Below are 16,321 nucleotides of genomic sequence, written 5' to 3' on the forward strand. Positions count from 1 at the left end.
TGAAGGAAGAGGTCTCATAATCTAAAGGCAATGTCTCTATCACAAATCACAGGCTTAGGATTAAAAGTGAATGTAAAGAGTATTTAATCCCACCTTGGCAAAACATTAAACATCACATACGACCTATGTTATTTTTGTGTCATATGTTCCTTTAAATCTACTACCTGTTATTACTTTAATTTGGTTTATACAAATGTAGCAGCACTTCTATTGCAAATAGCAAAATGGTATTTCTTGCAAAGAATAAATATAGTGACCAAAAAATAAATAGCTATTGTTACAACTTAGACCTGCTCACTCTCAAAAAAAAAAAAAAAAAAAAAAGGAGAGGAACAAGTGATAGAGAAATGTTGAAGACAAATCAGCACTACACTGAGAATTTCTGGATGGCTTAATCAGAAAGGTTGGAAGAAAATTGAAAAGGGTAGAATGCCCTCACTTTGTGGCCAACATCATTTGGTTCTATTTACTATCCAATACCATTCCCAGTCCACCAGGAGAAGGGCAATACTCCATGATTTACCCAAGATTCCCTATGACTCCATGGCAAACCTGAGCAAGAACTCACTTCGGGTTTCTTGCCTCCCAGCCCTGCCTGGTTTTACTAGGCCATATTCCCTACCACCCCAGGGTACTTATTCGTGCACTCTGGATATACTCTCCTTTTCACTCCTACCCTCAAGCAAAGGCTTTGGAAGGCAAAAGGACTGCAAATTGCCAACTGTGCCCTTGCACTGTGTGTAAGCCCCAATCCCTGCTTGCTCACAGGTAAAGTGCATTGGCCACTTGTAAGGACCTGGAATTCACACAGTTATACTCTGTTTGCCTCGATCCCTCCCCTTCCCACTTAATGGTCATTCACTAAAGAAATTCACTCCCCACCCACCCACAAAATTCCACTGTCAAAGGGATATGTTGGGGGAAAGAAGCCCCTTGAGACAAAGATCCAGAAGTCATTCCATCTCTTCCAAACTTCAGAGGCTTCTGGCTCCAGCTAGAATTCAGCTCAGAGTCAGAGTTCTTGATCCCTGTAAGGCAGAGCAGGCCACAGCCTAGAAAGAACCCATGACTTCAAGGTGAATTTCCAGAGTTATATGTGATTCAAGATAAGATGTCCAATACATGGTAGTTACCCAATAAGAGACTGAATACTGAAATACACTGGATCTTACACAAAGCCCCTAAGCCACACCTGCTATATCTCCAATCACTGGTCTGGGAGACAGGACTAGATAGAAACAAAGATTTCTTCCTTGTTAATACTTGTACTCCCAGGCCATGAGCCAGAAGTACCTCTGGAGATAGCAATCTTGATTTTCCTGATACACAGGTCCCTTGCTCTCCAATGGATAGTCCAAGCAGACACTCAACTCACAGGGAAGGTTCCCCATGAGGACACTCACATAACCCTCAGACTGGTGCTTCTGTTTCTGGAAAATTCCTTCCACTTTGGAAAAGGCCTCGGTCTCGGCTAGCACATGGGTTTCCCCCTATGACCCACATCATCTCCTTGAGTTCTCTGCTGTGATGTTGTTTTGAGTCAGGATGTTCTGTGGTGCATTGTACAGCAGCCGGTCCCTGAGCACACACTGCTGAGAAGAGCCACCCCCACACCATCACTTGCACAGGATTTGCCTTGCCAATTATTAGTACAATGGGCCAACTCTCATCCTGTGCTACTCTTCGGGAAAATATGCAGGCTAGGGAACTGGCCTAGATTGGAAGTGGAACAGCAGAAGTTGCCAATTAACACAAGTTCCTTTTTTGTATCCTCTAAACGGTTTAGTCTCAAGAGAGAATTTATTAAAGGCATGATCCCAGGCCCTCTAGGAACTTCTTAGATGCTCCAGATCTCTTGGGGTAGGACAAGTATCTAAAGTTACTTATTCCAACTTTGTGTCCAGTACTCAACTCCTTTAGATGACCTTCTCAGCTTCTTCCTGAATGCATTCACATTGAGAAGCTAGCTCCTACCTACTGCAATGCCATTCACTTCTGCACAGGTCTATTTATTTGAAAGCTCTTCCATGAGCTGAATTAAATCCATCTCCCCATAGCTTTCCCAATTTGGTCCCTGCTAGTGAGTGAGCCTAGCCAGCCATTCAGCTTCCACTATAAGGAAATACTCAATCTTGAAACAAAATATTTCTTATGCTGAAAACTCATGATTTAGAAAAGCACACAAGAAAGTCTGCTGTAGCAGAAAGGCTAAGAGGTGGAAGATGCATTTGACTTTTCTGTGTAGCCCTAAAGGGCAAAGCCCAGTGACAGATTCCACAGGTGGAAGATTTGCAGACAGTCCCAGAAAATCCAGCTGAAAATGTATCAGAAAATTTGTGGAATTCCACTGGCATGTAATAAGGAACAAACACTGCATCCCTTGTTTTATGGAGCTCACACTCTCACCAAGAAGGTTATAAATAATGGAAGCTTTGGAAACATGGAAGCTTGGTCCAGATTTAGCAGGCCTTAGGTGATAGGCAGCACCACTCTCAGTGGGAGGGACATTTCTTATGGCCAAAGGCCCTAGAGCTTTCTATTTCTGGTATAAAGAAACCTTCAAGATTCTCTGCTTCGGATCTGGCTCAACTCTCCTCAGAAGATTGGAACCAGCCAAATCGTGGAAGCTGAACATTCTTGAAAATAATGTTGGCTCAGAAACACAGAGATAATCTGGGAAAGACCCCCCAATATGTGGGAATAGCAAGAAGAAATATGGGGGGGTATCTCCTTCCACATGAGGGAGGCAGCAAATCAAGATAACAGGTTGAGGAGAACAGATGAAGGGGGCCTTTTCACCATAGCAACAAACCCAACGATTCTGAAAGCTGGGAATTTTATTTTTTCTTTTCACCTGTCACTCTTCTGAGTACCATCACTCTTTCTCCTCTCCTGGTGGGAGATGAGTTGTGACTTTTTCACTCCCACTAACAAGCTGCCTGGCTTTTGGGGAGCACAGCTGCTATGGGATGGGAGGAGAATGGGGTACCCAGAAGGGTGCTCAGAAGATTCAAACTCCATCTCTTCCCTTTTCCTGAAAACTGAGAAGCTTGGAGCTGGGCTAGGAAGAATAAGCCCAGCTGTTTGTGCAAAAGTCACCTGAGGCCAGAGGAGGAATCAGAACACTGGTCTCTAAATAAAAGTGAATTATTCCCCTGCCCCAGGATGCCGCATTATATTCCAGAAAATTGAGTCAAAGAAAGCCAGAAACAACTATACAAAAAGCCATGGCCTCAGACCTCCTTAGAAAGATATAAACTTGATGCTATCAAAAATCTAAATGGCACACTAATAGCAATCCTACAACCTTATCTAATTGTAATCTTCTCCTTTATCTGGACTAAGGCTACAACATCAGCCTTTTATTCCACACTGTTACCAAAGCCAAATTGAGATGGTTGTGTTACAGCAGACATTGGTGGCAGAGGACCCAGGTTCCCTCTCATTTCCAGAGGTCTTCCCTGATCTCTGCTACTACAGAATTGTGTCAGCAAAATTAAAGATCAGTCACACCATGTGTCCGGCAGGAGATGGCAGTTTCCATACCATCTAGCTGTCTTTCTTGTTTGTGTAGGGAGTATTCACACACACACATACACACACACACACACACACACTAAATCCCTACTAGAGACTCCCTTCAGAAGCATGGTATGCTCTCTATCTCAGACATAATCAGACATTCCATCACTGAATCCTCCTCTTTCCACAGTTATATAGAATATACTCCTCATCTCTATTCCCATACAAAGAGCTTTTTCTCCAGATATACCAGGAACAGACACTTCACTTTCTACAGCCAGGGAAGCAAATGCCTTCTTAGGGTCTTTTGAATATGGCAACAGAACAAAAGTTGCCCACCACACCCTTGCCCTTGAAGGTCTTACACAACCAAAGTCAACATGAGAAAGACCATAAAGAAAACAGCCCTCGTCACCAAGGTGTCATGGGGCACTTCAGCTATCAGCCGGTGAAGTTAGCAGCCTCCAGTCTTCTTGTCCACCTTACCTGGATCCTGGTTCATATCAACACCCTCTAAGCATCACTGTTAACCACTCTTTGCTAAGGTGTGAGCTGATAACACATTAAGATATACCCTCCATTCCACTCTACTCTGTCCAAACAGGGGAGTTTTATAGGAAATTTTATTAACCATAAATAGTCCAAGGACTCTAAAGAATTATTCCCCAGAGAAAGAATAATATACCTTCTAAACAACAAAGAGGGAGACATTTAGTGTGATCTGGAAATCATGTAAAGTGGGAATTTATTTGTTCAGCCTACTCTTGAATCAAACTGAATTCATTTTTTGCACATTTCCCTTATCAGGCCATTGTACCAGAGCAGGAAAGATTTGCCTCTTTGAATAAATCATTTCCACTGCTTCCAAACCCAGACTCTGTCTTGCCAAGTATAACCTATATTCAAGAGCCATCTGCTTTAGCAATTCAGAAAGCCACCAAGGGAGTGTGCTTTAGATAATCCTACGGCTATACTGGCCAAGGCTGCTTCTGGGGAGGGAAAGCATGCTGCGATTTGCCAGCTGCAGTCCCTAAGCTCAGCCTTGCTGAATCCTGTACAATGCACCAAGTAGAACTAGGGCAAATGTCAATGACTTGGTCAATAAGAGATTCCTTTCTACATGTCCAGATTCTAATAGGCAGATGTCAGAGAGTCTCTAGGGGCACAGAGTCTACCCTTTGTGTGGCTCACCTATATCCCACCTGAACGGGACACACGGAAAATGTAAAAGCTACATCTTATCCAGTGCCACCAATAAGCCAATGATGGCATGTACCTATGTCAGCTGAGGCATGCATTTCATTTTAATGCAATGAGACACTTGTTGTACTTGAACAGACAATATAAACAAAGGTATTAAGACAACCATGACATCTGGGGTTGCATATTCTCCCAAGATTTAAAGATGCTAGTGTGCCTCTGTTAAGACTTTAATCGAACAGTGCCACCTCTTCCTGAGCCATTACCACCTACCAGGATGATCAGTTTGCTTGGTAGGTCTCACCATGTGAGAAAGAGTTGTCCCTCACTCACTCATTTGAACCCAAGGTTTCACCAGACCAATGGCCTTCCTCAGACTCCATAAAGTGAGCCCTTTCCACCTACTACTGCACGTGTATAGTTTTCCCCAGAATTCTAAGAATTAAGCACACTCTTCCTTCACCCAGCTCATCTAATGCCAATACAAGATCCTTTACTGCAGCAACAGAGATTTCTAAATTTAGCTATTTGCATCTTCCCATGGTATTTAGAAGGCATCTCCAAAAGAAAAATAATACCAATTAAACATAATTAGTAAGATTTAACAGAGTCATTTTTCTATCTCAATGACTTCTTACTTCTGTAAGCCCCCTAGTTCCCCAGCCCCAAAACTGGGACTCAGAGTGTTATGTTACAGTTATATATCAGTTGCTCTTTATTGTGTGTACAATAACTGTCTTATTAAATTAAAATCAAATGCATATCTAGGGGCAAGTTCATTTTAAGCACTTCTCAGAAAATACTGAGAGACAAAAATAATGAGTGAGATCATGTGTGGCTAAGCAATGGAAGGGATGGGGGCAGACACAGAGCTGAAAAAGGCACACAGTTTTCTGAAAGAAAAGGAAATGCTCAAAGATGCAGGTTTTAGTAGAAGCTTCTCTGAATTTGAATTTCTCCTACCCTAGAAATAGTATTGATGAGGGGAAAAACATCATTATAAATTCAACATAACCAGGGATGCTTAGAAAACACACATACTTTTTTTGTTCCCCCTTGGGAATGTTTAACATTCAGGTAGTAAAATAAAAATCCTTCCAAATTATCAAGAATGGTAAAGAGGGTGAGGGGTTGAGTGTATGTGTGTAAATACATTGTTGCTTGGATAGTGTTTGGCCTCATTGACTCACTTTGCTCTCTCCACCTCCCCCTCCTTTCCCTTCTCCTATTCCTAGGACAAGACAAGTGCCCTCAGCCTCAGCAATGTGGCAGGCGTGTTCTACATCCTGATTGGAGGACTTGGACTAGCCATGCTGGTTGCCTTAATCGAGTTCTGCTACAAATCCCGTAGCGAGTCCAAGCGGATGAAGGTGGCATCGTCTCCCCTGGCCTTTTTCCTAACCTGTTTGGTGATATAACTGGGTTTCCTGAGAGTCACTTTGCTACAAAGGGTGGGGAGTGACAGGCAGTTCAGAGAAGCTCAAGACATGAAGCAAAAAGCTATTATGAGGAAGAAGACAAGGAATGAGACAGACATGAAAGGAAGACTGAGTGCGTATTAGGGCAAATATAAAATCCTATAAAACAACTGTGTCAGCCAAAGATGGATCAACAAGATTAAAGGTTAGGGGTCTGGACGGACAATCAGGACCGAGGCAGGAGTGATTGCTATAAAGCTTAATCACCCTGAAGTTGGGTCAACTTCAAAATAGGGAAGAAATGTCTTCTCTCTGCCCTATTCTGATCTTACCATGCTCTGTTAATTGAGTTTTTTTCAACATCTACATTGAAAGATATACATTGGCAAAGAGGATCATGCACAGAAAAAGGTAGACATACTAGTTGGATGGCCACAAACCACATCAAATAAAGCTGAAGGCACTGAGAAAAGAGAAGGATTATGGATAATTTAGTAGGTATCTGTGAAAATATAAATGCTTTCCAGGTGGGAAAGAAAACAGACCAACTCTATGGGCTTCAAAGTATACACAATAAGAACTAATGATTATTAAGTGATATAGAATAAATATTGACATAATTTGAGAAGTCCACTCTTTTTACAAGCTTTCTAAAGATTGGATGGACTTTTCCAATAAATACCAAACTCCCTTTGTTTTAAGATATACAAGTAAAGAATGAATAAGTCTTGACAAGGATACTGATTCATGTCTCTAAAAGGAGTTTAGATTAAACTGCCTTCAAGGCTTCACATATTTTATCAGAAAGAAAGCATTTATAGATGTTAATCATGTGAACAATCCCATGAGCAAAGCATAATGAGAAAGCAAAGAAACTGAGGAATAGCCTGTGACCTTGAGAAAATCTTTGATTTCAACAAAGAATAGAAACAGAAAAAATTACTCAGTGAGTAAACCTATGGAATAGATAAGAATTTAGTTGAAGGGGAATTTTTAAAAGTATTTTGATAAGAGGCAAAAATTAAGGGAAAATGGGATTTAGACCAAGAAAGGGGTAGATGTACACTCACCAGGCAATGTACCAGCATTGGGATACTAGCCTCCTCTGCTATCTTAGCTTAATCAGAATAACAAAATCCAATGGTACAGCTTACCTACTAGAATGTTCCCAGACCTTTCTCTCTGTCTCTCTCTCTGTCTAACTCTACCTGTCAAATTGAAAAAAAAAAAAAAAAAAAAAAAAAAAAGAATGTTCCCTAATAAGCCCACTTTTCAACAGACAATTGCTCCTAAACTTGATCATCATGTAGCTTGCTCCCAAGCCTCTCCCTGTCTTGGACTACCAGTCCTATACACACCTTCAAGGTCACCCTCAAAGAAGACATCTCTAGACATTCACTCCCTGTTGGGAAACTCTGTGGAGAGGGGAGCCTTCTGTCCTGGCATTCAGTATTTCCACCTAACTTCCAGCCTAACTTCTCCATCCCACTACCCCAGGCTCTCCTCACATACTCCATGCTGCATATTTTCACCCCTTGCTTCCCAGCCAGGTACCTTTATGCAGGCCAGTCTCTTCCTCTGTCTTCAGTCCCATAGAGCTCATTTAAAACGCAAATTCTCCAAGATATAATAAGGAACAACTAAGGGAAGACAACTTGATTGCATTTTCCCAGGGAACCTAAGAACACCTCAGTCCCAACCCTGATCATCTCACCAACCCCTTAGATCTTCCCGGAAAAAGCAAACCACAGAAAATGCATAAGCTCTACACCCTAAATCCAGGGTAGATGTCCAAAGAGTATGGCTGGACATAGCAAGGATGCTTAGAACTTGCACAAAGCTTTCTTTGCCTGCTAAATCCAAAAACATACAATTAAAGACTCTATCTTAGCCTCCAAAGTAAGGAAAGGCTACCCAGTGCCAAAGAAGATGACAAGGGTTGGGTGAGCTACAACCTTAAAATCCCCCAGAACTTCCTCACAGACCATGACTCAAAAAAGAAACCCAGATTTGTCCCAGTACAGATCACAGGAGCTCTTCTCACCACTGTCCTAGGAAACAGAACATTGTAGTGGTCTAGAGAACTAGCTCTAGAAACAAATGGGCCTAATTCCATCACTCCATTTGTTAACTGTGTTATCACAAACAAGTTTTAATGAGTCCCTGAGCTTCATTTTCTGTAAGATACAGACAGTGGCAGTATATATTTCATAAAGTTATTGTGAGGGTTTTATGAAATAATGGATAAAGGGGATTGGCAAAATGTGCCACAATAATCCTTCAATAAATAATAATTATAATTTATGATAATACTTGTTATTATTATAAGTAGTGGCCAGCTACATCTTCCTTAAAACTTTGCCTTTACTGCCCTTACTTACATGTGTTGGGTTTTCAAAACTATATAGATTGTTAGTTCTCTAAGAGGTTGGATCTAATTTTTTTTCAAGATACCCACACACCTGGGGAAAGTATTAGTAAAATTAACATGGAATTTTATCCAAAGGATAAAATCTGTTGAAGGATGAGGCAGAACACTGAAGGAAACTGCTCTTAGGTTAAGCAAATACCATCATCAAAAACCACCTCCTCTGGGAAGTACAAACAATACCAGCCAAGGTAATTATGGCCCAATCTGTTAATGTTCATAAAATATGATAGAATCAGAAATTTTCTGGAAATCCAACCCTTCCTCTGAAATGACAGTGACTACTACTAATTATGACCAGAATTGGGTAGAAGTATAAGGGTTGCGAAAGACTGAGATCATCTTAAAATTGGGATTGTGTTGACTTCTACCACTGAAGTCACAATATTGAGATTAAGAGAAGTCTTAAAAGATGCTACTGATTCATGGCTTAGCTTGTTGAGGGAGACTCTTACCTTCCTTCTCAATGAATATATTCGATTTCTCAGAAACCAATAGCAGTTTCTTGGAATCATTAATTCAAGGTCCTCCATAGCAATCTTCCATGACTGACATGACTTCTGCCCAATTCATTGAGATTCCTAATATAATTTTCAATCTTCTAACTACAAAAAAGATACTTTCCTTATTAATCAACTCGGCCTTAATTTTGAAACTCCACCAATTCTTCTATTATCCAAAAGAGCAAAGTGAGAAGTATTCCACTTGCCCCTCATACTTTTCAGCTTTTCAATAATTCTATGCTTTTATGAGTCTATTATTTTTCTTCTCCAAAAGCTGTTGGTTCTTTTCAGTCATATAACCTCCAACCTCACAGATACCGAAATCAATGTTCTCTATACATTTTAATTAACTCTGTAGTATGTTATCCTTGCAGTCCTACAGATAAAATAATAGAGGTCCAGAGAAACCAAGTAGCTTGTTCTAGAACAATCATACAAGCTATGGGCCAGAGGAACAGGAATTAGACCTCTAGCCTCCAACATAGCCTCTACAAAGTCCAAGATCTTGGTCCTAGCCAAGCTTTTTCTTCAGTTCTCTCTCTTGTGCCAGTGATAGTCACAAAACCAAAAAGAAGGGATCTCTCTTCCTAGGTTTTCTAGATCTAGTTGTTGTAACTGACTATGGTTTAATTCTTTGCTGTACATTGTTGGGTCCCTTTCTCCTTTGATGTGTCAGTGAGCAGGACACATAAACAAGTATTGCAGTGATGGTGGAAAGGTGCCCTACTGGTGTCCCTTCCACAAAGACACTCTGAACACCACTATATGCTAAGCCATTCTTGATACCTAGGATGAAGTCAAACAAAATAAACACAGTTTCTCTTCTCAGGAAGCTGGGAGGTTGATAGGGAAGACAGAAAATAATCAAATGCTTAACTGTCTGATGAGTGTTGTGAAGAAAAATGCCTCATACTGCCAAGTATCGAACAGAAGCCTGTTCTGATGGGAAAATGAGGACTTGAGTGTTCAGGATAGCTTCCCTGAGAAAGTGATGTTTAACAGACTTGCAGCAATGAATAATTAACCAAGGGAACAGAGTTGCCAGCAAAAGATGCACAAGTGTCAGAAACCCAAAGACTAGCATTCGCTTTCAAAGAGGGAAGAAGGCCAGGGAATCTGGAACACAGAAAGACTGAAGGGAAAGAATAGCATGTGAGAGTGGGGAACTCAAAGAGGGATTTCAGGCAACCCAAAATATGTGATAATTTGTCATACTGTAGAAAAACACATCATCTAAAACACATTCCAAACTGAATGTAGTCTCAAATCCCCTGCCCCTCCCCTCTGCCAGGGAAAACAGACTGGAACCTGTGTCCTTAGCTGATATTAAGGACAACTTTATTATTATTCTTTATTATTCACTACCTTGATTCCAAAGGAAATAATCCCCTGTCCTTCGCACCCCCAGGAGAGCTACTGACCTTTCAAAATTATATGTGGTTATGCTAACACAGGATGTGTTAAAGCAATAGCAATTGAAGGCTTGCACGTCTCTCTGGGATTAACAAGCAGTTGAAACTCTCCTTTAAAAAAGGGGAAGGTCCTTCACAGCAAGTGGTCACTTAGGTTCTTCACATGTGCCTAGAAGAGATCACTACTGAGATATGACCTTTTTTTAGGGCATTTTTTGACGTGCAGAATCTGGGAGCACACCTCTTAGACAAGCAAGTGGTTGAGAGGGTAGGATATAATCACTCTTAGAGAAATGAGTCTCTGAAGAGCCAATTTGGGAGCTTTAAGGTTGAACTTTTTATTCACCCTTTTCTCCTGGAGTATCAGTTTCAAAACAACAAAAAACCAACAACTTGCAGTTGTTGGATTAACTTTAATAATGTGTGGTATGTCTAGGAGGGACAAGAGAGAACCATATTTCCGAAAGGCAGCAGCAGAGCAACATCAGTTTATGACAGCTTAGCTAGAGCAGGCAGGAAGATCCATATTTAGACAGTCATCTGCTCTATCACTAGGTCCCAAATAACTGTTGTCCTAAACAAGCCAGTCAGAACTCATCTGTTTCTCTGTAAACAGGATAAACAAGATCACTGTCATTAAAACTTGCCAGCATTTTAGAATCACCTAGGGAGCTTTTAAAAAAGAAGTCCATGCCACATATCATACCTCTTAATTCAGCATCTCTGAGCATATGGCCAGGCATCAAGGTTTTGCTCCCCAAAACTCCCTGGGTGATCCCAATGTGCAACCAAGCTTGACAACTACTGATATAATTGATTTTTAGCATCACTTTCCACTCCATAGGTTTGACTCTGTTCATGTTTCTTCTTGAGATTCCATAAAGAATCTAGAATTTGGAATCACTGACCCCTGAGAAGCCCTCAGCTTCCTTGAAAACCGATACTAATTACATGAGCTAAGTTATCTCAGACTTCAGTATGCACCAATGTTGACTGTGCCATCAATCTTGTCCTTTGAGATAAATTCATAAAGTACTACCAATTTCAATAGAATGTTATGGGAATATGTGAGTCTCTGGGGAAAAAAAGAGTCCAAGATGATACTGTGAGATTTAGACTTTTTTATTTAAGAGATGTCACAGAGAAGAATCATGAAGGATTGGCATTCCAATCTATTTCCCATAGAGACAAAGATGTTATTTTACTTTTATTATTTCTTAAGATACTAAGTAACCATTAATCTCTTATTTTTTTCATTTTATACTTCCCCCATGAACCATCATGGTGGCATTTATTTGATCTTTGATTTGAAATATTGCAATCCAGGTCTTACTTCCTCTTCAGTGGAACACAGCCATGGGAGAGCATAAATGGTTAAACCAAGTCCCGGGGTGTGAGGCAGACAGAGCCAGTGTAGGTGGAGCATCAAATAGGGAAATCTGTCTGAATCATGGATTTGAAAATGAGAGAACACTTAAAACACTGTCAGGATTGCCAGTCATAAAAGGATAGCACAAAAATTAAAAATTAGACCAAAACTGCCCTCATTGATCTCTTGCTGGCCGGAGTTAACTTCTCAGATCACTAAAATGATGGCAATGTGTGAGGGACAAAACCACAGACTTTTTGATAAGGATCTTAAGTGGTTCATTTTTCTTAGGCAAATTTAAGGACATCTATTGAGCATCATACTACATACTATACACCTCAGGAAGACTTGAGGATCCAAAAGACATGGCCGTTCCCCTCCACAACACAATTAGCTCTCTTAAAGAAGAAAGATGTATGTAACTGAGGACATTCTAAGAGAATGAATAACTGATGAGTACCAGCTGAGAAGGGCCAGCACTTATAGTAGGTTAGAGCAGTCTAGGAAGACTTCAGGGAGGAGGTAAAACAGACTCAACCTTGAAGAACGAGGAAGAATGAAAGAAAGCTACCAATTCAAACAATCCTCCTTCATGTTGCTTACAACCAAGAAACTGAACCTTACCTTAAAAAAAATTATGATTAGCTCTCAGTGGAAATTAAAGATGAGCAGGAAAAGGCAAGGGTTTAGATTTCACATTACAGTTTCTTTCTCCAAAGGAACTCTGAACAGAATTCTTATCTTACAGGATATGGTTCTAGACCTAGTCTGTGGTCTTGAATACTCCACTCAACTCATCTGATTGAGATGACCCTTGTAAACTTTTCAGATACAGAATTCCAACACAATAGAAATGGATTTAATGGCACTCATCTGATGCACCAATTTGCCATAAAGGTTATACATACTAATGGGAAGCAGTTGACATACAAATAATGATCCTTGAAATGTGTTCTCATTTCTTCAGTAGATGAAGGATAGGCTTTCAAATCTATTTCCCATACATACAAATAAGATGTTCTTTTCATTATTCCTTTAGAAATAAGTAACCATTAATTCCTCATGTTTTCATTTTGTATTTCCCTTTGCACATTGTTGTATCTAAATGTCTCTTGCATCCCCTTAACTTCTACTGCCAGAGGTAGGAAAGCCCTTTTCCTGAATTGAATCAGAGGTAATTTTACTTTAACCCTACAATAACATATCCCTTATTTCATTTAACATGTCAAAGCGCTTTTCACGTAGCAACACCATTATTGCTACGAAAAGCTCATAGGTGCATAAACAATCACTTTTTATAGATGTGGAGATTCAAAAGATCTAGGAAAATAAGGGGATATGCAGAAGGTGACAGAAGTAACTGTCAGGACGAGAACTGGAATCCAAGTTTCCCAAAACCCATTCCCAGGAACTTTTCAACTTGGTTGTGTTGCTATATTTATCATTATCATTAATACCAAGAAAACATTCTACCTTTTGGAATCACAATATTTAAGAACTAGAAAGGATCACAGAGTTCAACCTAATAAACCTCAGTAAACATTGAACCAGAGGCCCAGAGGGTATCAGATGTGTCCAGAATCATGAAACACTGTTGTGAGATCATAGGAAGACAAGTTGGGCATTAGGAATAGGAAAGAAGTTCCTTCTATAATAGGAATGGTGAGTTGGGGATATATTTCTAAGGCCAATCTTATGATGCATTCTCATCAATCATTGCCAAGGACCCGGGGAAGAACCCCTCGTCCTCCTGAAAAGGGTTTCTGTTTGATCCCACAGCAATCCATCAACGAAGCCATACGGACATCCACTCTACCACGAAACAGCGGGGCAGGAGCCAGCGGCAGCGGCAGTGGAGAGAACGGCCGGGTGGTCAGCCATGACTTCCCTAAGTCCATGCAATCAATTCCCTGCATGAGCCACAGTTCAGGGATGCCCTTAGGAGCTACGGGATTGTAACTGGAGCAGATGGAGACCCCTTGGGGAGCAGGCTCGGGCTCCCCCAGCCCCATCCCAAACCCTTCAGTGCCAAAAACAACAACAAAATGAAACAACCGCCACCAACCACCACAACCACAAGGAGGATGATTCAACAGATTTTCCTGAAAAAATGAAAATGGTTTTGCTGTCCCTTTTCTTTTTTGATGTTCTCTCACTCTTTTCCATTTGCTAGGTGAGGATGCTAAGTACCCTGTACTGCAATAAGGGGAGAATAACCCTGTCTAATGAAGCCTGTGCCTCTGCAAATGGAGTCACTGGAACACTAATGAGGAAACTGGACTGTTTTCTTTCAATTCAGGTGTTAATGTGTCTTAGTGTGTGAATTTTTTTTTTCTTACTAATATCCATGGGTTGCAGTTCTGTTAGCCCCTTCTTTCTCCTGATTTCTAATTTCCAATTCCCTCCCCTATCCCTCTTCAGTTGTCATATTGGAAATTCAAGATTCATTCCACCTTACAAGCAAGCAAAAGGAAAAAAAGTAACCTTGAAACTAATTTGCCATGGGAGCTCTCCATGTTACCTCCACTCTTTGGCCCCAAGCCTTGGATGGAGACACTGTTGGAGGAAAAGGCTACCTTCCTCTGATAAGGCACCGCCTAAACACTAACGTAGCAAAGAACACCTGCTAAAAGCAATTCAGAGTCAGTGTGGTGGAGAGGAAAATGGCAGATGAGCAGAGGAGGACTGATGAAGGTACTGCTGCTCAGAAAATCTTAAAGCGTAAGAGTCATTCCATAGGCCACAGGTGGTACGGTGTATTTCTTCACAGAGTCAACCTCAGCCCTGAGAATTATGTCCTTCTGCTATTCTCAGGCTCAAAGGCACTCTGGTGGCTAAAGGGCAATTAACCTGCTGAACTAAGAAGAGCCTTGGGAAGAGTGGACAGCCAGGGAGAAAGCCCCCATGATTCTTACTTTTCCTTTGCTTGACATCTGAGCAAGAACCCCCATGTGGAATAGACTCTTTCTTTGTGGAGCCTCTGACATGGGGGGAAATGCTATGCAAGCTCAGTGCAACAAACAAAAGTGATGGAAGAATTTTGGAAGAGGAAGCCTTATCAAAGCCCACATGCAATAGAGCTTTCCACGGTGCCCTGCCCTAGGTTTGAGAGACTAAATATGAAGTTTAGGTTATGCTGAGAACTTGAGTTTTCACGTTAATATTGAGTGTTATTTCAGCATGTGGCCAGACAACATTCTATCATCTTTAGAAAGAAACATAACCAAGGCTGAAATATTTGAAGAATGATAGGGAGACAGATTCTGGTGATAATGACACTGGAGGACCTTAAGATCCCTGATCCCAACTTCTGAACCTAAGAAGCTAACTTTCCCCATGGCTAAGGTAGAATGAAGACATTGTATTCCAATGACCAGAATCAATAAGCCCATATTTGTGACTGCAAAACTGAACTAAAGCCAGATTGGAGAAGCAAAAGGTTCACAGAGAGAAGCCCAGGCAGGTGGCAACTTTGGTTAGAAGTGGGAGTTCCTGGCCCATAGCTTTCTTGGAGATCCCAACTCTCATTCTTGGTGCAATTGGCTTCCAGCTGTCCAGCAGCCATTCTCTTAGGTGCATGATTCAGTGTGTGCCATGTGTCATTAGCTCTTATTGATAACCATCTCTGGCTTGTCCCTTTACCCCCTACTTCTTTCCAGTCTTCTCTGCTAGTGGTCATCATTAGCAATTGACAAATTCAAGGTTTTGGAGCCTACCTGGTGGTAGGTGCAGCATGATTGGCTTCATCTGTGAATTCTCAGTGGACACCCACCATCTCTTTGTCTCTCCCATTTTCTTTTCATCACCATAGAAAGAACCTTTCCAAACTACAACCCTTCCAACTCAAGTGTTCAGTTTCTCAAGTTTCAATATGGGCATGGTACGTGAAAGCAGAACCCTCCAGGTGGATCATCACTTTTTACTACTGCCAACTGATGCCCTACCAGACCCGCTACCCTCACACCAGGTTATTCTCAGCCCTTAGCCTACCACCATAGAATCTGACAGGACTCTCCATTAAGCTGTCTGCACTCCAGAAGAGTTGGAAATAACCCTCTACCATCAACATGCTTCAAAGACCTTTGGCCTGGTTAAGATGCCTCTCCAGCTGCTGAGCCCACCAGTAACATACTCTGATAGGGAGAGACTGTCCTGGAAACGAGGGTCTGTGCCATGTGGGGGTCCAAAACTCCAAAAGAAGATATTTTTCATCAATAGAGGGATGAATGGAAAAAACAAAAGCAAGAAAAAGTTAACTTGTATTATGTATTTTTACTACACTTTTCTTAAAAAATAGAGCATTGGGAAAACTCTGAAAGAGATTGACATTTTTCTCAACAGGAATCCATACTTAACAGTTCTGGCTTTCATTAAATTTTGCTCTTTGGTACCTGGGCCTTTTATTTAACATCTATATTTGTTTTAACTTTCTTGGCAGATGTGTGAAAGGATTCTTGCTTGATCAAACA

General features: G+C 41.0%; 1 protein-coding gene across 2 annotated transcripts in view; it reads left to right on the forward strand.

Moving 5' to 3' along the window:
* GRIA1 (glutamate ionotropic receptor AMPA type subunit 1) overlaps positions 1-16,049 on the forward strand; it is a 321,742-nt gene extending 305,693 nt beyond the window's left edge. The window contains exons 15-16 of one of the 2 annotated variants that reach the window (XM_002710325.5): positions 5,958-6,092; positions 13,611-16,049. In XM_002710325.5, coding sequence (XP_002710371.1) covers positions 5,958-6,092; positions 13,611-13,811 — 336 coding nt within the window. In that variant the 3' untranslated portion in view covers positions 13,812-16,049. The remainder of the gene's footprint in view (positions 1-5,957; positions 6,093-13,610) is intronic. The other variant, XM_002710324.5, reaches the window with a different exon arrangement.
* The last annotated feature ends 272 nt before the right edge of the window (positions 16,050-16,321 follow it).

Source organism: Oryctolagus cuniculus, chromosome 6 (genome assembly GCF_964237555.1).
Source record: "Oryctolagus cuniculus chromosome 6, mOryCun1.1, whole genome shotgun sequence".
NCBI lineage: Eukaryota > Metazoa > Chordata > Mammalia > Lagomorpha > Leporidae > Oryctolagus > Oryctolagus cuniculus.